Source organism: Paramormyrops kingsleyae, chromosome 19 (genome assembly GCF_048594095.1).
Source record: "Paramormyrops kingsleyae isolate MSU_618 chromosome 19, PKINGS_0.4, whole genome shotgun sequence".
NCBI classification, from domain to species: domain Eukaryota; kingdom Metazoa; phylum Chordata; class Actinopteri; order Osteoglossiformes; family Mormyridae; genus Paramormyrops; species Paramormyrops kingsleyae.
The window spans coordinates 22,066,729-22,093,605 of NC_132815.1; the positions used below are offsets into that span (position 1 = coordinate 22,066,729).

Below are 26,877 nucleotides of genomic sequence, written 5' to 3' on the forward strand. Positions count from 1 at the left end.
GGTTACATGAATTTGGACACTTGAATAACTAAGATCTCCAAAGTATGATGCAGTTGAACACATGTTTTACTAGTTGTTTATTACATCCATCCATTTTCCTCGACAACAGTGTGCTTGGAATCTATCTCAGAACTCACAGGGCACAAGGCTGGAGACTCCCAAGATGGGAAGTCGGTTCATCTCAATACACAAAGACACCTTATGGGTAACTCAGAGTAAGTCTTTGTACTGTGGGAGGACACCTTAGGATCCATGACTCACAGTGCTACCCATACAACTTCACTGATGAACCAAAACCATAAAACTGACCTCAAAACACAGCTCTAAAGCAAGACGTTATCTGCTGAAATAAAGAACCATATGCATTGGCTTACCTAGGAAAGAAGAGAGAAAAAAATGAATAGAAATAAAAGGATCTGTTCTCGACCCATAAATAGAATTCATGGACACCATGAGCAGACTTTGGACTTTTTATTGGGATAACAAAAAATATTCAGATTCTTTTTTTTTCATTAATAAAAAAAAGAAACCCCACAAGGAATATTTTTTACATAATGATCAAGAATGTTTATTATTTAGTCTTCATCAGTTTCAGTATCATTACAGAAAACGTTATAGTACAGAGTTTTCAATGTCTCCTCATGATGTAATTTCTTTAGGAGTGCTGGTCACAGATATCTGTACAATATTATTTTTCTGTACATTTCACGTGTAAGTTGATTTAAAAAGGCTGTCAGCACTTAAAGAAGCTGTTTTTTCTTGTTTGATCAAATAAAAGCCCCCATGGGGCATCGCTGTACCTGGTCAGGTGACTTTAGGGAGGTTTCTGGGTTTGGGCATCCTGGCACATGACCTCCCTACCCCCTGCTCTCGGCCCTCCCCCCCCCACACGCATTTGGCACTGTGCACATAAACACAACTCACGAGATAAACGACAAGCAAAGCCTTTTGTGGAGTGGTTATGGAGCACACTAAGAAGGGAAACATAGGCGCGGAACCTAAACCACTCGTAAGAAAGGAAGTAGGATGGACTCTTGGGCATCGGCAGTCGTCCTACATGGTCTTTTTTTCATAAATGTCTTCTTTAAAGATGAGAAAATAAGACGTTTGCATTTTTTCTGGCAGGCACCTACAAATCTCTATTAAAATGCTACTGCTATACTGGTCTAGCATTGAACACACAAAGCAATTGCAATGAAACAGAACAAAGTTGTCCTAGCATGATAATAATAATCATAATAATAATCATAATCATAATTATATTACAGAATAAATCTTTTTAAGATCTTTTTAACTTCAAAAGTTATACTTTCTTTGAAATGTTATGATCTTTATAAGTAATCATTTATTATGTGTTCAAGATGTCGACTATACTTGATCAACATTATCCAAATCAATAAAAACTAGCTGTGCCGTTGCATATTACGGAATAGTCAATGATATGTGGACATGCACCATGGACCAGCCCTCTTTCCTTGCTTCCTCCCTCCACTTCTGCCTCTCTCGTCGCTCTGTCCCTTTAAGATGACATCATAGCCGCCCTATCACCATGACGTCCACCACCTCGCCCTTGTGCAGCTCCACGTATTGCTCTGTTTTGGGAGGGAGCATCAGGAGCCCGTTGGCGCTGCGCATGCTCATCAGTCGACTGCTCATCTGGTTCCCTGTGGGGAGCATCAAGGGATACCTGTCAGTACTGTGTTACAGGCAGCTGTGACACATTCCCATCAGTACTGCACTATGGGCGGGTGCGACACATCCTTGTCAGTGCTGTGTTACAGGCAGCTGTGACACATTCCCATCAGTACTGCACTATGGGTGGGTGCGACACATCCCTGTCAGTGCTGTGTTACAGGCAGCTGTGACACATTCCCATCAGTACTACACTATGGGCGGATGCGACACATCCCATCAGTACTGCACTATGGGCGGGTGCGACACATCCCTGTCAGTGCTGTGTTACCGGCAGCTGTGACACATTCCCATCAGTACTGCACTATGGGCGGGTGCGACAAATCCTTGTCAGTGCTGTGTTACAGGCAGCTGTGACACATTCCCATCAGTACTGCACTATGGGCGGGTGCGACACATCCCATCAGTACTGCACTATGGGCGGGTGCGACACATCCCTGTCAGTGCTGTGTTACAGGTGGGTATGACATATTCCTGCCGGTGCTGATGGATAGGTAACATACCATCCTATCAGTACTGCATTACAGGTGGGCTGAATACATTCCCGGCATAGTTTAAACCACAGCATCAGAAGGAATCCTGGGAAATCCCAAGCACTCTCCTTATGCTGCAGTGGTCAGATAAAAGTCCTTTGTACCAATAGGACTCTTTGTGTACCTGTGCTCTGTGCCCATGGCAACGGTTCTTGGTGGTGCCAGGTCAGGATGCAGCGATGGTACTCGGGCCGTGGGTCCAGTTTCACATCACAGGAGAGCTGTGCAGGAAGAACCCACGGAGATGACCTCACATACAACAGCAAAACGACACCCCACTTCGCCGAGGTCCTGACATTCAATCAGAAGTCTACCCCTACCCTGGCTTTTATGATGGTGGGTCGAGGGTCCAAAATCCCTTGCATCTTCCTCAGGGCAGGGATGACGAAGAGGTTACATGTGACGACGGCAGACACTGGGTTACCTGGAAGAGAAAGGAGGTGGTGGAAGGCCAGCTGGGAAGGATCTGACCCCCCACTGAAGCACCGTACCCAGACTGAGAGTGAATCAGGCACCCACTCTCTGGATGCTGGAAAGAGGCATAGGCAAGCGGGTGGTGCTATACTGAGAGGCAGTTCATGTGGCTGGGAGAAGGCGGGCTTGTCTGGACCGAGTATCTGGTAGCCAAAGGGGCGCTATGGAGGCCTCGTCAAAGTACAATGAAACAATTAAATGTGCAAACTAACTGCTACTCTATAAATGCCAGCCAAGAGTACAGAGAGCGACAGGATTCCGTCACACAGACTACAAATGTTATTTCCAACTCCAAGACCGAAAACTAAAGACAGAATTAAAAAACGGTGCTATTTTCTCTTAGGGCACAAAACGTCTAACACTTCTGCAGTGGAAAGTAACAAAGTACTTTACTTTGCTGTTGTATTTAAGTCCATTTTTCACATATCTGTACTTTACTTAAGTAGATTTAGCCGTGGAGACTTTTGACTTTTACTCTACTACATGTTACAGCAAATATTTATACTTTATAATATACTCCTCTTTGGAATATATTTCTGAAGCTTTTATTGTAAACTACCATTTCATGTTTTAACTGTTTAAATTGGAAAACACAGCACTATTTAATATTTAACTAAATGTATGTACAGTTCACACTTCATGCCATGTTATACGATTGCATCAGGGACTTCAAGTTCAAGTATTTTTACTTGAAACTTTAAGTATATTTACAAGCGAGTACTGACTTTTACTTAAGTAAAAAAGCCCAAGGGGGTACTTTTACTTTTACTAGAGTACATTTTTGCCTGGTTACTTCTACTGTTACTGTTGTTTGAGTACTTCCTCTACCACTGCACTTCTGAGATATCTGGCACGTGGCTCGCCACAGTCCGCTGGTAAGTGTGTCAGTAAGAGGCAGCACTGGTCTGTTTGGGTCCATGAAATAGCCAGGGGGGGCAAATGGCAGTGCCATGGGGGTGGCTGAGGCGGGGCCAGAGGCTTTAGGACGGCCAATAGGAAGACAGTCTGGACTGGAGGATCAGGAGGACTGCAGCTGCATGGGGGATGCTGGGTAATTTACGCTGATTAAAAGGCTGGGTGGGCTTCGCGGGGGGCTGGGGGTGGGGGGAGCTAGACGCCTCTGTGTGACCGGCCCTCTTACCTGGCAGCGCAAAGATAAGCTTGCGAGCGCCATCGGTGTCCAAGGTGGCGAACGTGGTGGGCAGCCTGAAAGAGAGAGCAGCAGCATCAGCAGCAGTACCCGAGGAAGGGCGACATCCTCACCCTCCCTGCCATCTTCTCTTCCTCATGCTTACACAACTGATATGTGTTTGTCTCTTTGTTTTTAGGTTTACAGTAATAGGAAAGGAAGCTTACTGACTCTCGACGATTCTGCAGGCCCTGGGATCCAGCTAAAGTCTAACAGCCAACCAAAAAGAATCATTCAGTATAGTTACCCTGGCTTCATGAAAACGCGTCCAAAGTGGATCTGTGCATGGAGATCAATGTCCAGGACCTGCTTCAAGTAGTCCTGAAAGGCAATGGCATCTTTGGGTAAAACGCTCCAAGTTTCAGGATCACTGTTCAGTAGCAGGAATGCTGTTCATTTCCTGCTTCAACAGGAAACGTCACAAACATGGGCATTCCTGATAATACACAGCGGATCGGAGGAACATCTGTCAACGCAGCTCTCTGCTTCCTCTTATGCCTCTCCGTACCAGAAACATAGACGCCTCTATGTCAATATCACATGGGAAGCCTGACAGCTTGATTAAATGCTGAGCTGAAATGACCTGAGGGACACCACACGTGCAGTACCTGTGCTACCACTATGTGGCAGAATGATCACGAATAACTAAACTCAGCATTTCCCAAGTCATGGTATGTCAGCATTAGTACCTCAGCTACCACTGGATGGCAGTATTATCACACGTAGCTAAACATAGCACCCCCCCCCCCCCCCGGCCATGGTATGCCAACATTAGGTGTAGCACAGTTCATCACATGAAATCCGGGATGCAGTCGGAGAAGAAACACACAGACAGCCTAATTTATTTGGCTTTGATTCTTTTTCTTTTTGTTGGGGTTTTCTGGGAAAACATGGCTACTTACTTTCTCCCCCATAGACACGCCCCCTGAAGTGATGATGACGTCAGCGCGACTGATACCCTCGTTCAGGGCATTAAGAAGGTCGTCTGGGCTGGGGGGGGGTCACACAGAAGGCAGTTATAGGTAGGGAGAAAGTGCAGAGAGATGGAGGGGTGGGCAGCAGGGGGGTCGTACTTGTCTCCGACGATGCCCAGGTTGATGGTGGGGTAGCCGTGCTCCTGGATGGTGGCCAGCAGCGTGGAGCGGTTGCTGTCGCGGATCTTCCCTGGGTGCAGGTCATCCTCGGGGTTCAGCAGCTGTGGGTAGGTGAGACGCAGGGGCATGATGCAGCGGCGACCTGCCAGCCCGGCGTTCGGACTCCTGCCACAGACCCGCCTCGCCCAGCTCACCTCGTTTCCTGTGGACATGACCGCCACCACGGGGAACTTCTGCACCTCCACCTCAGTGACGCCCACGGTGGCCAGCAGGCCGATCTCGGACGGGCCCATGTGGGTGCCCTTGGCCAGGACGCACTCGCCACGCTTGATGTCATGACCGATGGGCCTGGGGGGGAGGGGGGGTGGACCTGCGTGAACCCGGAGTGTGGAGGGCGAATGGGAAGACCCCAGCGAATGGGTTCAAACCCCCCTCCCCGCCTCGCCCCCACCTGATGTCCTGACCCGGCCGCGCCTGCACCAGGATCCGCACCTCCAGCTCCTCCGTGCCCTGGAGAAACAGACGGAGGATTTGTCACCGGATGCCCCACCCATCCTGTCCTCCCCACCCCCTCAGGCAGGATGAGCCATACATACTCACATCTTCTGATTCCCGTAGCAGCTCGGTATCCTCGACCTGGACGACGGCGTCGGCTCCGCAGGGGATGGGGGCTCCCGTGGTGACCCGCATGACCTGGCCGGGCATCACCGTGTGGGTCGGCTGCGGTGCACAGAGCACATTAGTGCAGGAGCCGCACGCACACACACCTGACACACATCTCACACACACACAGACACAATGTGGGGATTTACTAATGAAACTAAAATCCTGATTTCAGCTCCAAAAAGAGACTCCATTCTCTGTTGGATAAAGGTTGTGGGGACAGTTTTTCAGGAGTTACTTTAACATTTATGTCAAAATTTGTCTGCAGAATAACATACTTAGTCCCACACACATACATACAGCTTGAAAGAAACATGCAAATTGAAAGTGGAGAATGTGGAAAGTAGAAATCTGATCCACATATGCGCACACACACACACACGCACACACACACACAGGTTTGTAATTATATCTTTGTGGGGACTCTCCATTCATTTCTATGCGGAAAACTCTAATCCCAACATGATGACCTTAACCCCTACCCAGCCCTAACCTTAACTATAAATAACCAAACAAAATATCAGACTTTTGTCATCTTTGCTTTTTTGATTGCATACACAGATCATTGTGGGGACCAGAAAAACAACATCAAAATAACAGGTTTTATTACACAGTGGGGAACATTTGGCTCCCACAATGTAATATAAACCTAATCCACACACACACACACACACACACACACACACACACACACACACACACCACTGCAGCACCTCCAGCTGTGCTCATTTACATTTCAGCTCTTCAGAGAGCAGCATTCAGATCCAGGGCAGATATGCTGCTGGTTATAAACAGAGGCAGATTTGAAAATAAACAAGAGCCATAGGGCTGTGGATGTGGCCAGGTGGATGCAGGCAGGGGGTGAGACTGGTCACAAGCTGGGTGGGGGGGGGGGGTGTCACTTCAACTAGCACCTGCTCAATCTGGAAGAACTTACCTGCTCCCCAGCCTGCGACTCCCCGATGATGAAACGGTCCCCTGGCCCATCAGCAGCTGGGACAAATGCGCGGCAGAAATGGACATTAGAGCGCCCCCTGCCTCCCAGCCCCTTATCTGTCCCACAGGGCCGTACAGAGGGCAGGATTATGGAGCAGCAGATGGAGACAGTGACTATACAGCACAAATAATATATAGGTTACAGGACAAAGCCAGCCAATAGGACAAAGCTGGCCAATGGGGGCACTGCATTGTTCTAGAGCATAGAGTACAAATATAGATTCAACTGAGTGAGTGAATGACTCAGCAGTGAAATGGGGGGAGCGAATGGGGGAAGCAGGAATCTGCTGGGTCAGGCTCTTACCTCTGACAGCATAACCGTCCTTAACGGAGGCAGGGAACGGAGGCAGATTGTCTTTGGCATAGACGTCCTGTGCCAGGACTCGCCCCATCCCGTCTGCAAAGGGCAAAGGGAGGGAGGGGGGAAGGTCGTCAAAGGAGGGGGGTGAGGCCTTGCATGTGTGTGAGGTATGTCACCTCCATCTCTGGGCCGTCCTGATTTTCCCCAAATAATCATGATCACACGTAGCGCAGCTTGTGTGATGGAGCGGCCCGTTTGAGACGTGACTCATGTGGCGCGTGTGAGCTGTGCTGCCTCGTGGCCCGTTTACAGCGCGGGGGGCTAAATGCGGAGCACTGAGCTTAACATGACGTGCTGCCCACCATTCGCTCTGCCGCTGCTGGGCCTGAAGGTGCCTTTGATTACGTACTGAATGGCAGGGGCCAAGAGAACCGCACGACATGAGAGTCAACACAACCTGCCGGTGATGGGGGGCAGCCCTGTGCCAGCCGCACAGGCGCAGAGACACTCTGAGAGCTGCCACTGGGGCGCTGCGACTCAAAAAGCTGTATCAATAAGAGATGTAACCCTGAATGCGGTGTCTCTGAGAGCTGTGACTCACAGCTGCCACCATGGGAAATGGACTCTAAAATCTGTAAGAAATGTGACTCTGAATGCTGTGACCATGACCGCTGTGACTCTGAGAATTGCCACCATGGGTGCTTAAACTCCAAAAAAGTTATATCTGTAAGAGATGTGGCTCAATATGTCTTGACCCTAAGAGCTGTGACTCAGAGTTGTAACTCTGAGAGCTGCCGCTGTGAGTGCTGTGACTCTTAAAGGTGTAAGACAGAGGTGCTTAACCTGGGCATCACAACCCCTTTGTGGGTCAGGATGTAATTGCTGTGGGGTTGCGAGAGTTACGAAAACGCATCGTAAACACTGAGGACATCATTTGCATGTTAGCTCTTTGGCACCCCTACTGGTCGAGCTATGCTTCATGTAAATGTTGCCATACTTTGTCTTTGGCATAATAAAGCAGGACTGTAGCTGGGCGATATAAGTTGATATATCATTTATCGTCATATAAAATTAAAATGATAAAAAAAATGACAAACTGATAAGCTGTCGATAAGCCTTGCTTGATAGCATCCATCAGTCTATAACATGACAGAAAGGAACGCGATTCCAGCCAATTGTGTGGTAGTATTTTAAGTAAAGCACACCAAATGCGACTCTTTTAGTAATATATATGAGTCATGGGAGAGACAAGCACTCCCCATCACATCTTTTTAAAAAGGAGATGTTGTGAATAAACAAAGTAAAAAGACATCGGTTGTACAGTGGTATTTTGGCAATTTAAAGACTAACGTGCAGCAGCCTGGTGCCATGTATCGTAACTGAAATGCTGTGAACCTGTTTCACCACTTGGAGCATTGCCATCCAGAGGAACATACAGAATGCAAATACTCACAGTCACTAGGGTCTCCACTGTCAATCTGAAGAAATACGGGACAGCACCCCTTGAACTGGGGGTAAATTGTGAAATATGGGACAATTTGTGTCCTATATTGGTTCAAAATAGGACACAGCATTTAACTTTTTTCTAATGCAGGACGATCCTCTATATTTGGGATGGGTGGCCATTGGACCCAAAAGCAAGCACCAAAAATGGATCAATTCTTAGAAGGTTGTGGTGGAAAAGGAAGAGCAAATGATAATGTGGAAAAATTTGCAAAAGGGCCAAACATCAAAAAGGTACGGACACCGGTATTAGGTGGAATGTGACAAATTTTAAATATCTTGCTCTTTATGTCACAAAATAATTCATTGCCCCAAAATAGGCCAAAAAAAAAGTAAAAAACCCCACTGAAGAGATGTAACTCAGTGGTGTGACTGTGGATGTCGTGACCCTAAAAACTGTATTTGAGCTATGACTCTGAGTGTTAGAGCTGTGACTCTGAGCTGTGCAAGCATAATCAGCTTAAGTAGTGACTCTAAAGCACTGCAGGTGCATAAGTTGTGTGCAAAATACATCTCTAAGTATCTGCAGAAAGGCTGATGCATTTAAAAGATTTATTTTATTTCCAGTACATTTTACAGACAATCCCGCATTAATCACTGCATACGTGAGCGAGGTGCCTCGTCAAGGGGATTGCGCCGCAGGAGGGATGCGATCTGCATGAGAAATCAACTCAATTCTTGCGGCACACTCACCCCAGCACTTCTCAGACCGACGCAGAGGAGGCCGTTACGCCAGAGAGGCCGGGATAGAGGGTCATTACTCTACCCATCGCTTTCCATTCTGCGGCAGATAGATGGCGCCATCAGGCCGAAGGATCCCCACTTAATGACCAGCACCGTGACAGTCATTTGCTACGGGGAGGTGATGGACTGCATGGAGCAGAGATGAGGGACGCCCCAGATTGGCGTTGGAGTCCCCGGAGCTCAGGCCGCTGGAGCGAGTGGATGAGCCGAGGTGTGACAGACTCACTCCTGTGATACATGTCTGACATTTGAAGGTGGGCCATCACCAAGAACAAATCAAACACGGCGGGCAGGATAATGACCTTCTGCAGGCTGCTCCGCTCATTTCCAGGGATGGTTCCGGGGGCCCTAATGGCCACGGCTCTCGTGGAGCTGATCTCTGCTCTCGGGGATGCCTCTGGGACGCTGGCATGCCTGGGGGAGCAGGCCAGGAGTCTCGGCTTTGATCAGGAAACTCGGAGCGTCTTGTTTAAGCAGCTTGAAGTGCTGACACTGCAGTTCTTGCTGCCAGAGCCTGAGATCTGAGCTCACGCTTTGTCACATGACCAGCAAGCTAACTGAGTAGACCCCTGAACGAGGCTACTCTTCTTGTGTGAGACGTCAAGAAAGTGGTAGATAAACTCTGTCTTTCTTTTCTCTCTTCTCTGTAACTCCTCCACTTACACTCTATTCTTTCCCAGTGTGTAATGAGATACAAGAAGAAGCTGGACAGCAAGCTGAAGCAATTTATAGCTCTGGGAGTAATATATGATTGGATGATCTGGAGGTGGGCAGAGTCACCCCCCCCCCCCCCCAAGGGGGCATGTCTTTCCAAGTAGGCTCCCTCACCTCTGTAGTTGATGATCTCCGTACCCAGAACAGCGGTCATCTCCAGCACAGTGATGAAGGCCTTGTCCATGGAGGTGAGAGGGAAGGGGGACATGCGGTGCCTTCGGGCAACTTTGGTGATGTCAACCGCACTGTGACCTGCGGGGGGGGGGGGGGGGGGGGGGAGATTAGACCTTAGAACTGGGTATCTGGCCTGAAGTAAATGGAGCAAGGGTTAGGGCAGTATAAACGGATAAAAAAAAATGTAATCTTGGCGAGTTATTATAAAGGCGCATACTAAGCAAATAAACAAGGATGAATGTAGATGCCTAATGCTCCCTGCGGACCTGGGCAGCTGGCTCAGCAACTCCGATCTAATCAAATGCAGCACACGGGTCACGCATCACCTTCACTCTCACGTCTCTGCTCAGAAAGTTTTTTTTTTTTTTTTTTTTTTCCAGAAATGTGTTCTATTTGTGCTCCTTTCCCTGAAGTTGTCAGCACACTGGAGGGGGGCATGTGTGCAGTGTGACATGTGACAAGGCATATGATCCCCTCGTGTGCCTGAGTGTCACAGTGTTTGTTAAAGGGCTGCCAAACAAGCAACCCAAAATGCAGTGTGTGTTTGTGTATGTGTGTGTTTTGGGGGGGGGGTCAATTCATGTCTTTCATGATGTTTAATGCCTCTGTCACCCAGCCTGTTAGCAGAGATGGTGGGCTGTGCTCTAAACACCTGACCGCTTTCATTATCCTGCAGACACACACACACATGATCAATCAAGTAATTACAACAAATCCCTCAGCAGGGGGCGCTCTCACTACTCTGACCAACATAGGGCATGACATTTAACAGGGAGCTCTCTCTCCAATATGATGCATGACACTCAACAGGGGGCACTCTCACGGGGCATGTCAACAGGGGGCACCTTTGCAATCACAGGTCATGACAACAGGGGGCGCTCTCGCCAACACAAGTCACGACACTCGACAAGCGGCGCAGTCACATGGCACTTACTTGCTCGCAGGATATTTTCTTTACTGCTGCATCTTGACTGAACCTATAGAGAAAAGAGAAAAACAAAAGGAGAGAAGTGCCATAAGCCAGGCGATCTGTGAGACCCGACCTCCCCAAAGAGAACGGAAACATTTGGCTGACAGCTCCCAGGGATTACAGGAGCACCCAGAGTTCGCCACTTCCTGCCATTATTATCCTTACTGTTAAGCATCATCCCTCTTCACAGAACACACATGCAAATATAATGCCAATCACTACTACTAATGTCACAAGTACTAATAAATCACAATAACATATAAAAACAATAATTCTCCTACCAAAGACAATAATATGCTTAAACAGAAATAGAACGATCACTAAAATGACAAATCCCTTAGGCCAAGGACATCAGTGTGCTGCTTATAAATCTACCAAAGGGCCCTGGGCTGCTGGAGACGGAGGCAGGACCGAAACGCCACCCAGCGCATTGGGGGAGCCATTCACCCATTCCTCTCTGACGCTACATCTCAGCTTTTGTTGCCCGTAGGAGGTTGGAGACCCATCAGGTGTCTCTGTCACTTCACGATGCAGAAGGGGGCGGGAGGAGCTGTCCAACCCCATCATACGTATAACCACGGTGACCTAACACCCCTGGCCTAGAGGGACAGCACGTTCACCGTCAGGTGATCACAGCACGTAAGGACAGAGCACAGACAGCCAAATCGACGTGTCGCTGAGGAAGGGGGGGGGCGGCAGTGGTACAGCACGGGTATACTGACCGGCGACGAGAGAGAACAGCACAGACACAGTGCACCTCGACAGAGAACCCCCCCCCCCCCCTCCCCCAACAGCGGACTGAGAACCCAGCACAGACACACCAGATCCAGAGCAAGTCAGAGAGCCGAGTGAGGGAGAGACAGGAAGCGAGAGAAAGAGAGAGTAAGAAAGAGAGAGAGTGTGCTGGAGGATAGAGTTAGAGGCGAGAGAGAGATAGGGCGAGAGAGAGAGATAGACAGACAGAGAGGCTGAGAATGCTGGAAGACAGTGAGACGGTGAGAGAGGAGGAAAAGGAGACAGAGAGAGACAGAGAGAGACAGAGAGAGAAAGAGATAGACAGCGAGAGGGTGGAGCATGGAGCGGCAGAGCGCATCTGTGAGCGGCTCCTCGGGGGGAATAGTTACTCGCGAGCTGAAGATCCTATGGCTCCTGCAATCATCTTTAAGGCCCTCCAGCCTACAGTGCAGCTATGGTGTGGACAGAAACAGACAGACATGGTGAGGAAGCGGGCAGGAGACCCGGGGCATTCAGCGGCGGACAGAGAAGGCGCCAGAGGCGGACGAGAGTCGGAGTGCGGCAGGGACAAGGACGACACGCCGAAATACGAGAGGCACTACAAACCATCAGAAGCAAAGTACAACAGAGTATAGCAGAGCACTGCAGAGTACAGAAGTGTAGTGAGGCTTCACACACTTAGAGTAAAGATGTCTAACCAAAATTACTGGACACCCACAAGCACCGATTAAATTTGATTCATAAAGTTGATTCTGCCAGGAAAATTGACAGTTTTGTTCACTTTGTGATTCATGAAGAAATTTACCAGTGCCTAAAAATTTTGGTCAAAGCCACAAATAAAGTTTGTGTAAGGTGCTCAGACTCAAATCTTCTGATGAATGTCTTCTGACGAATGACACATTCAGCACAGGTGACGAGATGCACACAGATCTACACACTGACATCTAAAGGCCAAAGACAGAGGCAATCAACCGGCTCAAGAAGGTGTGTGGAGACATGAGCAAGTCAACACATCAGCACCTCCCAGATTCAAGCTCTGACCAGAGAGGACAGCGGCCACGCTCTGGTGTGGGGATAAAAGAGTGGAAATTATCCTGTGTTCGATTATCTCTCGGAAGTCGAAAGTCCGAGGTGCGTGACGTCACGTCCGACCAATCTCCCATTCGAGCTACACATCTCGGAACAAACATGGCTGTTGTGTGTTGTTGCTTTATATTTTAACAGGTTTGGAGTGAGATTCTTTTTTCCGAGAGACAAACACACAAGAAACACAAACACGAACCACATTAAAAGCTTTATAAAATATTTTAGTAGATTCATAGCGATATTTCAAGAGGCAAACAAACTACAAACAAAAGACACTAACAAGTCTGGTAAAAATCTGATATTCCATGCTAGGATACTGTTTATGGTCACGATATGGTATTCTCTAAATCGACCACGTGCAATTACATTCATAGCTATTAATACATTTAACAAAATAAACATTTTTAAATATTTATACAATAGAATTACTGTTGACTGTGTAAGCTGCCATGTTGAAATGACGTCACAGGGGAAACTCCATCCATTCATCCATCCATTGTCCAACCTGCTTATCCTATTGGGTCGCAGGGGGTCCGGAGCCTATCCCGGAAGCAACGGGCACGAGGCAGGAAACAACCCTGGATGGGGGGCCAGCCCATCGCAGGGCACACTCACACACCATTCACCCATACATGCACACCTAAGGGCAATTTAGTAACTCCAATTAGCCTCAGCATATCTTTGGACTGTGGGGGGAAACCGGAGCACCTGGAGGAAACCCCACGACGACACGGGGAGAACATGCAAACTCCACACACATGTGACCCAAGTGGAGACTTGAACCCAGGTCCCAGAGGTGTGAGGCAACAGTGCTAACCACTGCACCACCATACCGCCCCACAGGGGAAACTCGGACAACAAAATTCTGTCTGACATCAACGTCAGAAAGGAGGCGTGTTTCTGACGGGAAGTGACGTTTTTCGTGACGTTTTTATCTGAGTTCCGACTTGGAGAGAGATAATCGAACGCAGGATGAGAGTGCTAAGGGGGTTAGGGTTTTCCGAAGGAACACACATGCACACACACGCACACACACGCACACACATGCACACACACGCACACAAGCCAGCAGCATGGGAAATGGGGGCGGGGACCCAGAATGGCCTATCAGAAGGCTTCAGGAGTGAACAACTAGGAGTGGAACATGGAGAGGAAGAGGACACCAGTATCTCTGTGCCACTCCACTCGCCCACATGCACCCCCCAAGCTATCCATCTATAACCCCAACCCTCTCTGTCCACTGACCCAGCCCACCGACTTGTCCGTTTTCAAAAACTTCTCTGTCCATGGTCTGTCCCACATATCAAATGCCTCTTTGTTTTTGATATTTGCTAAAATTTCCAAAATGGATAATCAGTTCTGAAAAAGAGAGTGCCTTGTCGGGACGTCCTCAGGGAGCAAAATGCCTCTGTGGTATCACACTAAATAAGACATTAATTGAGTAAACAATTGAATGAAGACACTTCCGGCTCTTTCTGATTCAGAAACGTCCCACCACACAGACCCCAATCCCCCAGCACAAGCCTGAGCGGATGCTTATGCTGTGTGGCGGGGGCCAGATAGAGTCTGACACCTGAGCTGCTAGACAGATGAGAGAATAAATAAAACGGGCCACACTCCACGGCCTAAACGCTCTCTGCCGCCCCCACGGATCGTCCTAGAGACGGCCCTGATTGGTTGTCACGGAGATCACTGCAGAGATCGATGAGGGGCTACGCCGGCGGAATAGCCAAACCTGGCAGGTGACAGAAGTCAGGCCAGACGCTGGGAGCGGGAGCCACATTCGGGCCTCCTGCAGGGAGGGCAGAAAGGAAATCGATCCATCAATGGGGGGCTGGGGGGTGGAATGTCTCTGAATCAGAAAGAGCAGGACCTCGCAGGTGAGACCCCAGGGACATACAGGAACCGTGGGGGACATACAGGGGACTTGGAAACCAGGAGGATCGCCTAACAATGTGAAAGGTTGAGGGCCACCTCTCACAGGCCTGGCAGAGCACCCCCCAGCCACACAGCCCCCTGCCTTAACACCTGCCTCCTCCCTACTGCTGCCTACTTGCTGCCAGTCACAGCGACTGACCACAGGGAGGAACGATGAACCAGCTAACCAAGTAAACACAAAACAAGCAGAGACACAAGATCAGCGAGTGGCCCTACTGTCATCATTGCATGACACACACACACACGCATACACACACACACACACACACCTGTACTCATATCTATGTGGGGACTCTCCATTCATTTCTATGGGAAAAATCTTAATCCCAACAATGACAACCACAACCCCTACTTTGCCATAAGTAACCAAACAAAAAACAAGACTTCTGGCACTTTTAGTTTTTTTGATTGCAGTCACAGCATTTTATAAAACTGGGTTTCTGTCATGCCCTGCTCATCCAAACCTCTCATGTGCCATGCCCCCTCGCTAACTCGTGTGGAATCCCCTTGTTACTGCCTTCAACAGCCTGAAGTCCAGGAAGATCCTGCGGCTTGCGGCCTTGCTGCTCGGTCTAAGGACATGTTGGAGGAGATCTCCTCGTCTAGCGAACCGCACCTAGCCGAAGAGGTATGGTAGAACCTAACCCGGCTGAGAGTCACAGAGGCAATGATGAAACAAGTCGCGCTGGACAGTGAATTGCCTTTAGGATCGCTGGCAAAATTTCCAGAAGTGTCCCTGACTCTGGGAAAAGCTGCCCGGAGGAAGAAAAGGCGGAAAGACCGCAGAAGGGAGGACAAGCCGGAGATTGTCCTGGGGTCCGTCTTTCTCTCTGCTGTTCCCCCTGCAGCAAGTCGGGAGGAGCCCCTCCCGATTCTTAACCTGGCGGTGTTTGTCTCTCTGGGATTCCCTACGATCTGCAGCAGACACCCAAGGCTCGTCCGCTCGCCGCATCGAAGCAGACGCCCAGGCTGGTCTGCCTGATGCTTTGCCTGCACCCAAGGCTTATCTGCCTGCTGTTTTTCCTGCGTCCGAGGCTCATCTGCCAGCTGCTTCATCTGCACCTGGGGTGGCGCCAAAAGCCTGCACTGTTGCACCTGTTCCCACCCCCGTGGTTCCTGTCCTGGCGGTTCCTGCTCTGCCCCCCGTGGTTCCTGATCCCCTGGACCCTGTTCCTGCCTAAGTTCCCATGGCACCTGTCCCTGTCCCCAAGGAGGTCCCGGACCATCAGACCACCACTCCTCCTCCCTTGGAGATGGAGGAGAAGTTTGATTGGGACCCCTCAGGGATATCCCTGATGACTGCCTCAATGAACCCTTCAGGTGGGTCACCCCAGCCACCATCCCAGCGTGGTTGATCCCGGCCAAGTCCCCGTCTCTCAGTCTCCAGGAGAGGAAGAGGACACCTGTGCCGGGGTCAAGTCTCACCCGCCCAGCCCCCTGGCTTGCCTTTGGTCCCCCTGGCTTTTGCTTGGTGGTCGCCTGCGGGTCCTCCAGCTCCTGCTTGGCAGTTGCCTGCGGTTCCCCTGGCTCCTGCTTGGTGGTCACCTATGGTGCCCTCTGCAGTGCCTCGTCGGGCAGCTGTGGTCCTGCTTCTGACACCTCTTCGGTCGCCTGCGGGTTCCCCAGCTCTGACTCGTCGGTTGCTTGTGCCTTCACTGGCTGTGGCTATGCCTTCGCCTGCCGTGGCTTCTGCTCCCTCCTCGCCTCCTCCAGTGTCCCCTTCTCCTCCCTCCTCTGTCAGTCCCTCCACCTTCCTCCACGCCCCCTTCAGCTCCTGCCTCGCGGTCACTGAGGATCCCTCCTGCTCCGGCCTCGCGGTCACTCACTGCCCCTGCAGCTTCCGCCTTCCACCCGCCAGGGTTCCCTCCGACTCCCCATTTCCCCCTGCCCTTTGCTTCCTGGTTTTGTGCCCCTGTGTTTGCCTTCCATCCTTCTGTTCCACTTTTGTTCCCTCCTGGTCCCTTTGTTCCTCCTGTTGGGCTGTCCCCTGCTGTTGTCCCTCCATTGTTCCCGTCCTTAGTGTCCCTATTCGTGTCTGCGTTTGTATAGCTGTTGTCTGAGTTCTTGCCTTGTCTGTCCTTTGTGCAGTTGTTGTTCCCCGTGCCTCGTTGAGGTTGTTGTTTTGGTTTTCCCAGGTGCTGTCCCGTCCTGTGATGTCCCCGGTCTCATCCCGTTGGTGCCTTTAGGCACGTCCGGAGTGAGCACCTTTGGGGGGAGAGGGTTCTGTCATGCCCTGCTTGTCTGATCCTCCCGTGTGCCATGTCCCCCTCATTTATCTCGTATGGAATCCCAGCTGTGACTAGTTGTTGTTAATTAGTCCTGTATATTTAAGAAACTGGTTCCCATAAGGTAAAAAAATTGGTATTCATCACGTTGTAGAGACATTTGGTCTCCACAAGGTAAGGTATACCTGGACCACACACACACACACACACACACACACACACACATTGGAGGACCATGAAGAGCTCGAGGATGGATGAGAGGGAAATGAGGGTTGAAGGAGGCCGTCACAGGAGGGGATAAGGCCATGGCTGGAGTACAGCTGAAAGCCCGCCACCTGTCCTAGGTGGCAGCCCACTTTGCCAAAAAGTGTTCCTCCATGTTGAACTGGGAAGTGTGCTCTGACACCTACAGCTAAGTCTCACAGCTGAAATAAGGGTTGTGGACCATACCATTCTGATGGGCAGGCTGGGGATGCAGGTCTTGCCACTCCCCAAGCCGAGCCCCTGCTCGCTTATGCTCGACTGACACCCGAGCAGCAGTCCCTGGAGACTGCAGCCTTTCATGGAGCCTTCCTGGCACGACGGTGACATCCAGAGACTCCTCGCTCCCAAAAAACAATGTCATACTGTCTAGCTAGAATGGAACAGCTCCCAGGATTGGTTGTGCTTCGCCTGAGAAAATGTAGAGCTGCTGAGCCTTTGACATGTTATACTCTGGGAGCACGACTTTGGTTTCCGTTTAGCTGAGAGCGCTCACAACCCTGCTGGTGTTTACCATCCTGGAGATCCCAGGTAAGCTCCGATTGGCTCTCTTTCTGCCTGGGGGGCAGGAGCAGCCTCAAGGAGGTTTGGGTGGACGTACAGTCCTGTTCATTGTTGCGAATGAGTTCCACCCACCCCGTGGCTGGCCAATTGAGGGCGTCTCTATGCACTTCCTCTGGTCTGCTGCATGCTGGTAGGCTGGAGAAAAGGGAGGTGTTTACCTGGTCCAAGGTAGAGTACCTTGACTTGAGCGTGATGACCTCATCCAGATGAGCCCTGAACTCTCTCCGTGAGGCCTGTGGGAAGCCACAGGATAGTCACTCACCTTCACACACCATATACACACATACACACACACACACGCACACACATACACTATTATACACCGATATTCACAGAACACTCCATTTTCATCATCAAAATCTATTTAGATATCAACATTTCTACCTTGCATTTTAACATCAGTTACTAAGGTCGTAACATTAACAATAACTACAAAACAAAAAGAAAACTGCTTACATCACCTTGATATTGACCATGCATACATAACCGTCATGTTTTAGACACCAATTTAATAGTGTTTTACAAAGATTTTACTTTTGGTTTTATGGAAACAAAGTATGCTTATTGTCTGACAGTAAGTCAGACGAGTTACTGTGTGTTTGACTGTTAAAATGGAAATAGCAATAAACAGTAGGAAACTTAATTATCCATCCATCCATCCATCCATCCACTTATTCAGGACAGGGTCGGGGGGGTCTGGAGCCTATTCCTAGCAGCACAGGGAAAATCCTCCTTACACTTGATAAAATTACTTCTGATCATGAAATAAAAGGGGCATTCAGGTTTATACATGGATTCAAAATATCAAATCTTGGCTGCCACGTACCTGTCCCTTACCCTGCCTGAACACCATACTGTACAAACTCGCAACACCATTAACGTCCTTATAAATAAGGGAAGAGGAACCAATGCGGGGTCTTTGCCCCATCGCTCAGCGTTAAGATCCACCTTGAGCAGATTGAGAAATGCCACCTCCAGTGTGCCTTTCATACAGCACTCAGTCTGATGCTGAGAGCAGTGAATCATTAACAGAGTTCAAATGTGTCTTGGGTCCATATGAGGCTTGCTTTGAAAGCTTAGACCCAAACTTTCCTGGTTGCTTTTCACCTTCTAGGCTAGTTTTCATCTGAGATGATTTTTATTCAGCATTCAGAAGATGAATTTCACCCATTTATAAAACTGGGTACCTTAACACGCAGGTCAGGAAGGTTACATGTCTGCCCTATGTGTTTAATACCAAATGTGTGTGTTAATATTTTTAATCCAAATACCATATAAACTGTTATAGATGCCAGACTGAGGGAAATGCTTATTGGTGAAACCTTTTTAGAGGCTGACATCTGAAACTGATAAGGTAATGAGGTACAGCACAGGTCTGCGAACATTAGGAGTGTACACGTATTCGCACCGAAAGTTCTTGGTACGGGTCTTTCGATTCGGTACACAAATGTAACGAACGAATGCAGCAAATGCGGAACCTTTGTATGTTTCCCCCGAGCGACATTCGTAAACGGACGGGTGAAGACTCTCCGCTTCACATGCATATGTACGTCTTAATGTGAAGCTGGAAGCTGTTAGTGTGAATACAACTACAGCGCAGGTATTTTTTTTAAATGCTACACCATAATGGATATTTATTTTGTTATGCTATGTATTTTTTGAGACAATATTTGTATTGCACAGTTCTAATATGAAGCTGAATGCTGCCGATGTGAAAACGGTACAGATCAGGTACAGTTAATTTTCTAAATGCGGCCCTTAATGGATATTTATTTATTTTTATTTACTTGAGAGATTATTTATTTTACAAGTATTTATTTTAGAAGTAAATTAAGTCGGTTGCAGCATTATTGACGGAGGCTTTTTATTTAAGAAAGACAGTCATACTTTGTTAGTAAACCACTGTATAATAAAAAAAAGCAATTTATGTTTTGTTTCTTTTACCTCCACTGTACTGCAAACGTACAAACCGTGACCTCAAAACCGAGGAAATTACCGAACTCTGATTTTTCTGTACCGTTCCACTCCTAGTGGACATTAAATATTGGGTCTCTGCGCAGCATGGGAACAGATGCTGTCACCAGGACTGAAATGCTTGACAGAATCAATCAATCAATCAATCCATCCCTCCATCCATCCATCCGCTTATGCTGGCTACATTCCTATCCTGGGCAGCACAGGCAACATGGCTGGGGGACACCCTGGATGGGATGCCAGTCCACTGCAGGACACACAGGCACAGACATTTGTATTCATATCTACGTGGGAACCATCCATTCATTTCCACTGGACAAATCCTAATCACAACAATAACAACCTTAACCACAACTCAGCCCTAACCTTAACCATAAGTAATCAAAGAAAAAACAAAACTTTTGGCATTTTTAGTTTTTTGATTGCAGTCGCAGACTTTTGTGGGGGCTGAAAAAATGGTTGCTGCAACGTCAAAATAAATGTTTTTATCATGTTGTGGGGAAATTGGTTCCCACAATGTAATCTGTACTTGAATTACACACACACACACACACACACACACACACACACACACACACACACAAATGTTTCTAATTATATCTTTCATAGTCTATGACTCTCCATTCAATTCTATGGGGAAAACTCTAATCCCAACAATGACTTCAGGCATTTTTAGTTTTTTGATTGCATTCACAGATCTTTGTGGGGACCTGAAAAATAACAATCAAATAACAATCATAATCCCCACCCAGCCCTAACCTAAACAATAAGTAACCAAATAAAATACAAGTCTGTCATTTTAGTTTTCACAGATTTTTATGAAATTGAGTTTCCCCTTTGGGGACCAAAAAATGTCCCCACAGGGTAAAAAGTTACAGGTTTCTATCACACTGTGGAGACACACAATGTAATATAATCAAAACCACACACACACACACACACAAGCACAGCCACACAACATGGGGAGAACATGCACACTCAGAGAAAAAAACTCCTGCTGAATATACAAATAGTGTTAGTGACGCAGCACACTGTTATCAAGGTGGGAGAAACGCTGGCATCCGTGCTGATATCTGGTGAAAACACGTGTAATCCAACAGCAGAGGCCCCTCGTGCTGAACACGCCAAAGCCAGCACTATGCAGTAGGCCAGCTGTACATATGTGTTCGCTTGTGCTGAAGCAGGGGTCTCTGGACTACTCCGCTATAAAGCCCACAGGCAGAGCGAGGACCGAAAACAGGTAAGCAAGAGCCCCAGGAATTTCTGAACACAAAATGGACTATGAGAGGGAGAGAAACGCAGTCTGTATTGCTCAGCCATCAGGCGACGTTTCTGGAGTGACTCGGAACTGCAATATGACCTCCTCCACCGGGGCTCTCAAGTTTTATCAAAAGTTTGGAATGAGCTCTGTTAGGGGCAAAGTGTGTGTCTCACGGTCACTGCATGAGACTTGAGAGCCCTGCCGACCGCATTTATTGGATCTTACTCTTACACTTTCACCTTGTCTGCACTCCATCTTTGTGTGCATCCATGTAGCAACATGCTTGCAGCAGGATCACATGTAACGTATTTTGGAATTTACCCAGAAACAACAAATGCTGTTTTCTGAATGGCTGATAGGTGGCCATTAACTCTGTGTAACTTGGGACAGCTATGAACTCCGCGGGAAACTCCACTCCGCATGCCTGCGCATCCTCCAGCAATTCTATATAAGGGGACACCTTGGTGGCCGTTATCCCTTACTCCTCACTGTGGGAAATACAACTTATGAACTGGTTGAAATATGTGTCTCACGGTCATTGTGTGAGACTTGGGAGCCCTGTCCTTCACCCTGAAATAAAGCCGAACCACATTGCCCATGAATCCTGAAATCATACGCCTGCAACGTGTCTGAAGGTCAGCCGTGTGACACCATGACCTTTCACCTCGAATCAAGCGGCTGATTTTCAAATAATCATCCATCCATCCATCCTACTAACTTCCAACCAATGGTCCTGCTCAGGGTCAAAGGGGGCCTGAAGCCCAGCACAGGCAGCACAGGGCAGAAGGTTGAAGCCCACCCTGGATGGAATGCCAATCCACTGCAGAGCACATACGCAATTACAGCCTGTGGGCAATTTAGTGATGGCATTTAGCCTAGCCGCATGTTTGTGGACAGAGGGAAGAAACCCATGTGACACGAGGAGGGCATGCAAACCACACGTACACAGACAGGGGGCACCAGAGGATGGATTAAAAACCTCAACCCAGGGAGTGTGGGACAACAGTGCTACCCACTGAGCCACTGTGCCTAAAATGTTTATCCAGTTACAAAGAAAACACACCAAGAAAATATAGATTAGCAAATGGCTCATTCAAAATCACCACCAGTGGCAATAAGCGTTTCTCCTAACTAACAGTACACAAATGAATGCCATGTGGGACATGGAGAGCTGATGTATTAGTAGGCCGACTGTGGGGCATGAGCGAGAAATGAGCGGTGACCATGGTGACGTGGAGACAGGACGAGGGTTTGGTAAAACGCATGCTATAATACCTCAGAAACACTACAGGAGGATGAGCAGGAGGGGAGCCGGCCTGGGTGCCATGAGAGAAGGGGGAGAAGAGAGAAGCATTACAAGGACTGTTAACGAACAGAGACACTGCCCCCTGCTGGTTGGAGGACCAATGTCTCTCTCAAAGTGGCCACACAAGGCTTAGCAGAGGCAAAGCTCTTCTGACTGGTTAAACGTCTCAACTTCCCCCATCTCTCACTGCAGCTGTTCTCAGTTCCAGGAGCAATTCTGCTGCTGCACTAAAAAGTAGGGTCAACACCTTGAAGAAGACTCCATTACCATAAACACTGACCCCTACTGGTGGAGATGGTTTATGAAGGGCTCGGAATCCAGCAAATACACAGACGCACACATAGCTGTGTTACTGTCACAATGCTGATCGCGGTACAGCATCCCGTTTGGTACGAAAGACCGCCTGTCTCCAAACCCTACGCAGAACATTTTTGCTTTGAGGATGCGCTGCATTTGCAGGCAGGATGCGCTGAAGAGGGTGTCTTACATTTTTCTAAGACTGCTGCATCCCAATCAGAGGGTTAACTGCATGAGGCTTTGGTCTCGCAGGACTCGCTTCCTGTCGGACAGATGCGCTCCTCTGCCACACTGCTTTGGTTCATTCCGCATCTCTGGCGGGCCGTAAATCAGGCCCCCCGCCCTACATTTTGTTGCCGTTTATGTTTTGCCGTGTGCTTGTCAGCAGAGATATTAGCAGGCCCCCACAGACTGCCCCCCAGTCCTCGGGCCCACATAGAACCTTTTAAAACACGAGGTTTAAAGGTTCTGTGCTTGTCGACCAAAAAGGACACAAAGCCTCGATGACAGCGCAGTCAAAGGTCAGTCAGAATGACGTGCATTGCCATGGCAACCACACAGATGCAGGCTTCCCGTGGGGTAACCTCTAACCCTGGTCTCCCTGACAGACCCCCCTTGGCCTTCCGAGGTACACGCACCAGCAGCGATCAGTGACATGCGCAAGCTCACATAGAGGGGGCCACAGGCTGCCTATCTGCTGGTCGCTCTGTGATAGATCCCACAGCAGCAGCTGTGGAGGACAGAAGGAGCGCCACCAGCCTGTCCAGCTGTGATCAACGCCCATAAAGCACAAAGCACCCTGGGAAAAACCTGGCCACACTCTGGGGCTGGCAGACGGCCACCCGCCTGAGGGCGTCTGGCACAGACCAACACATTTTTACAGGTCACTACATTCAGAGTCTCGAATGCATTTGAGGGCGGCAAGATTACAGAGTCTGACTCGTCCAGTCTGAAGCCGTCATTATCACCCCTGCGTCAGTGAGGTGCATTGCCATTTCTGGTTACCAAAGTGCATGAAGTCAGAAGCCCATCAGGCAGCAGATATGAAAACCAACAACCTACTGGTGTCATGAGTATCCATTAATGTCACATGCACTGCCTTTATATTAAATAGACCCAGCCATGAATGTAGAAATGCGCATTAATATTATACAAATATTCACACTAGCTTCACCTATTGAATAATAAGTCTAACTGCTCCCTTATTCCAGACAAAAATGAAAAAAAAAATCATACAATACCATCCACAAATGTCTTTACATTCGAAAGTATAAGTGTATAAATAGTCAAGAATTTAAAAAAAGCCAACATAATTTGTTTTTTTATGTAGGATCCTGACAGACCTACAGTAGGACGCTGCTCCTGGTGTTCAGTGACTCGACACTGCAGCCACACCACTGCAGACCATCTGCTTTGCATTCTGGAAACATCTCGGCTCCCTTCTTTGTGCTAATTTTGCTTTTAGTGGTTTCGGTTAGCATGCAGGGTACAGCCAAGACGCAACCGTTTGCATGCCGGGGAATGAGCCCTGTTTGGAGTGATGCTCAATGTCACACAGTTCCCATAATCCCTCCTCCCGCGCCATCGCAACTGCTCATGGCAGCAATACGTCTCTCCCAAATTCTCCCGGGGGGTTCTCCTCGACCTGCTAAGCTCCTCAGCGCAGTCGCTTGCCCAGCAGGAGCCTTCCCACGCTTCACTCACATCTTCACGCCACGGGACAGTGTACTGGGACATCTCAGAACTGCTCCTGCTGATTCTGCTACACGTAGTTCACAGCATCTCCGTAATCAGGCGATTTCAAAGGGATCTCATGACAATCCTCCCCGCAAGAGGCTGACATAGCTTTATCCAAACTAGGACTCTACCATTATGGCCCAGAGATGCGTGAATGAACCACACCTCTATGGGAACGACACAGAGCACCACCTTCAGTCTCCAGGTTAATAGCAGTTTATGATCTGGTCCATCATCCATAAGATGCTTGTGTGTGTATGTGTCTGACAAATCACAGACCAGGTCAAAGGGCAATGTCATCACTTCCTTTAAAATTCTTTATGCTGGAGGTGCCTTCTCTCCTCTCCTCTATGTGCCCCCCCATCATCTCTGTCCTTCTCTCATGGCTGCATGCAGAAGCCTGTGAGTACCCCTTCACCCCCCCCCCCCCCCCCAACATCCAGGGTTGGGGGGGGGGGATCTATAGCCCAGAGTGGATTGCATTTTCCTGAGGCTTGAGCTCATCACAACCACAACCTCCATCGTAACCCCCCCACCCCCAAAACGATACCCCCCACCCTGCAGAACCACTGCAGCACTGTGACGCACACATGGTGACGATTGGCTTACCATGCTGGACAGCATCATGCACACAGGGGGAGAGGGATCAGCAGGACAGAGGGAGGGAAAATAAAAGGGGGAGGAGCAATGATGGTTTGGGAGGAGCCCCACAGAGCAAAGAGGGAGTCCTGTGCTGACTGGGGCGACGCCTCCCTCAGAGCGGATTGGCTGAGCTGCGTCTCCAGGGCTGCAGACATTCACGTGGGAGGGGGGCTGGACTGGACTGAAACCCCGTCTCATTTATAGGTCATGCCCAATTCACACACTCAAGTCTGACCAGCCGCTTGCCTTCCCACAATCCAGCACGTGAAGGTAAAACAGCGTTTCTATCAGAGACACACTCTGGGAGTGCTGCACACTCCTGCTGCCTGACAGAGGCAGAGCCTGCAGACACTCCTGTGAGCCCGACCCCGACAAGGTGGGGGGGGGGGTCTGATCCCAGAGCAGCCCTTGCCTTTGTTTTTATTCGCAGATGAAGCCATAAGAGCGGCGACAGCGTGGGGTGTCCTTGCAGGCTTCAGAAACCATGGCGAGGTATCAGAGGAAGATGCCCCCCCCTCCACTCCACTCTCTTAGCTAGCCATAAATCCTCACGCTTCTTGAGCCCCTCCCCTTAGAAGTGGAGCACAGTCACACGTCTGCTGAAATGCGGCACAGTCGGTATGCAAGGACGGCTCTCGCCTGCCCCAACCATCACGTGGTGGGTCAGTAACGCACTCAGGGAGGGGCCACCGTCATACTCCACAGGAGCTGATCAATCTCCCTAGGCCCCCAGACACATTGTGGCGGCCTCCCACAGCAGAGAGATCTTTATCCACTCTGTATGTCGTACGTGATCTTGGAGCATTGCATCATGGGATAGCGCATGGGAACGCCAGTAATGGGACGTGTCAAAGACCCAGCCCTCCTCTGCAGCAGCCCTCCAACGGTTCATTAGCGTAAACCCAGTGTTATATAACAGAACTGGATGCTGATTGGTGGCAAAGGGGTGCACGTGTGTGCGTGGATGTGCGTGCATGTGTGTGCATGTAAGCATACCCTAAACAGACAGGGGGAGACTAACAGCTTCAGGCAGTGCTGAGGAACACGCCACACTGAGTGACTCCATCCCCATGACTGTCAGAATAGTGGGCAAAGCCCTTGACCCCAAATACTCCCAGTACACAGGCGGACTCTGCTCTCAGATCCTCAGCTGTACGTTACTTTGGACAAAAGCATCTGCGAAATAAATAAACGTGATATAAGAGAACCTACCCTCACTGAAAAATCGGCGAGGTAGAGCGACAGGTTTGTTGAGGGACCTGCAGAGACACACAAGCTCTTAAAGAGCCGTCTGCACTTTGATAAAAGCCCTCAAAAATAACCGCTCTGTACCCAGACCGTTACATGGCCTCAGACAGCTCTGTTCGCTGCCAAATCCCCATCAGCACTCTCCCAAAGAGCCGCCGCTCACGGCTCGGCCCCGAGGAGACGGAGCTCCGCACAGGGGCCTCCCGCTGCAGACTGATGGGTAGTTTGGGTGAAGTGGAACATGACAACCTTCCATCGACAGGCAGACAGGCCTCCTAAAGGCACAGGTCTGGCCGAGAGGTCATAAAAAACATCCATCTGCCTCCCATTGTCATCAGTGGCGTTCAAAGACAGATATAACAGGACAGAGTCCGCAGCTGATGCCTGCCCAATGAGGAACCCATCTGCTCCCCAAACATGAGGCCAGGGGTGATCGTGACAGAGGGGTAAATGGGGGGGACGGGGGGGACGGAGGCCTGTCAGACAGTTCCTGCTCCTCCCCACTTCTGTATTAAGTAAGCATGGAAATCGGCGTTGACATGAGACCGCGCCAGAC

General features: G+C 49.3%; 1 protein-coding gene across 4 annotated transcripts in view; it reads right to left on the minus strand.

The window, feature by feature from the left end:
• Window positions 1–456: 456 nt before the first annotated feature.
• gphnb (gephyrin b) overlaps window positions 457–26,877 on the minus strand; it is a 63,505-nt gene continuing 37,084 nt past the window's right edge. Inside the window, exons 9-24 of one of the 4 annotated variants that reach the window (XM_072702860.1) lie at window positions 18,015–18,089; window positions 12,172–12,234; window positions 11,012–11,054; window positions 10,018–10,155; window positions 6,946–7,038; window positions 6,583–6,638; window positions 5,583–5,702; window positions 5,434–5,492; window positions 5,177–5,330; window positions 4,962–5,083; window positions 4,791–4,878; window positions 4,136–4,209; window positions 3,841–3,905; window positions 2,546–2,649; window positions 2,350–2,446; window positions 457–1,664 (exon numbers count right to left, since the gene is read on the minus strand). In XM_072702860.1, coding sequence (XP_072558961.1) covers window positions 1,531–1,664; window positions 2,350–2,446; window positions 2,546–2,649; window positions 3,841–3,905; window positions 4,136–4,209; window positions 4,791–4,878; window positions 4,962–5,083; window positions 5,177–5,330; window positions 5,434–5,492; window positions 5,583–5,702; window positions 6,583–6,638; window positions 6,946–7,038; window positions 10,018–10,155; window positions 11,012–11,054; window positions 12,172–12,234; window positions 18,015–18,089 — 1,485 coding nt within the window. In that variant the 3' untranslated portion in view covers window positions 457–1,530. Of the gene's footprint in view, window positions 1,665–2,349; window positions 2,447–2,545; window positions 2,650–3,840; window positions 3,906–4,135; window positions 4,210–4,790; window positions 4,879–4,961; window positions 5,084–5,176; window positions 5,331–5,433; window positions 5,493–5,582; window positions 5,703–6,582; window positions 6,639–6,945; window positions 7,039–10,017; window positions 10,156–11,011; window positions 11,055–12,171; window positions 12,235–14,603; window positions 14,661–18,014; window positions 18,090–26,877 lie in introns of all 4 variants that reach the window. The other 3 variants (XM_072702862.1, XM_072702861.1, XM_072702863.1) reach the window with 3 other exon arrangements.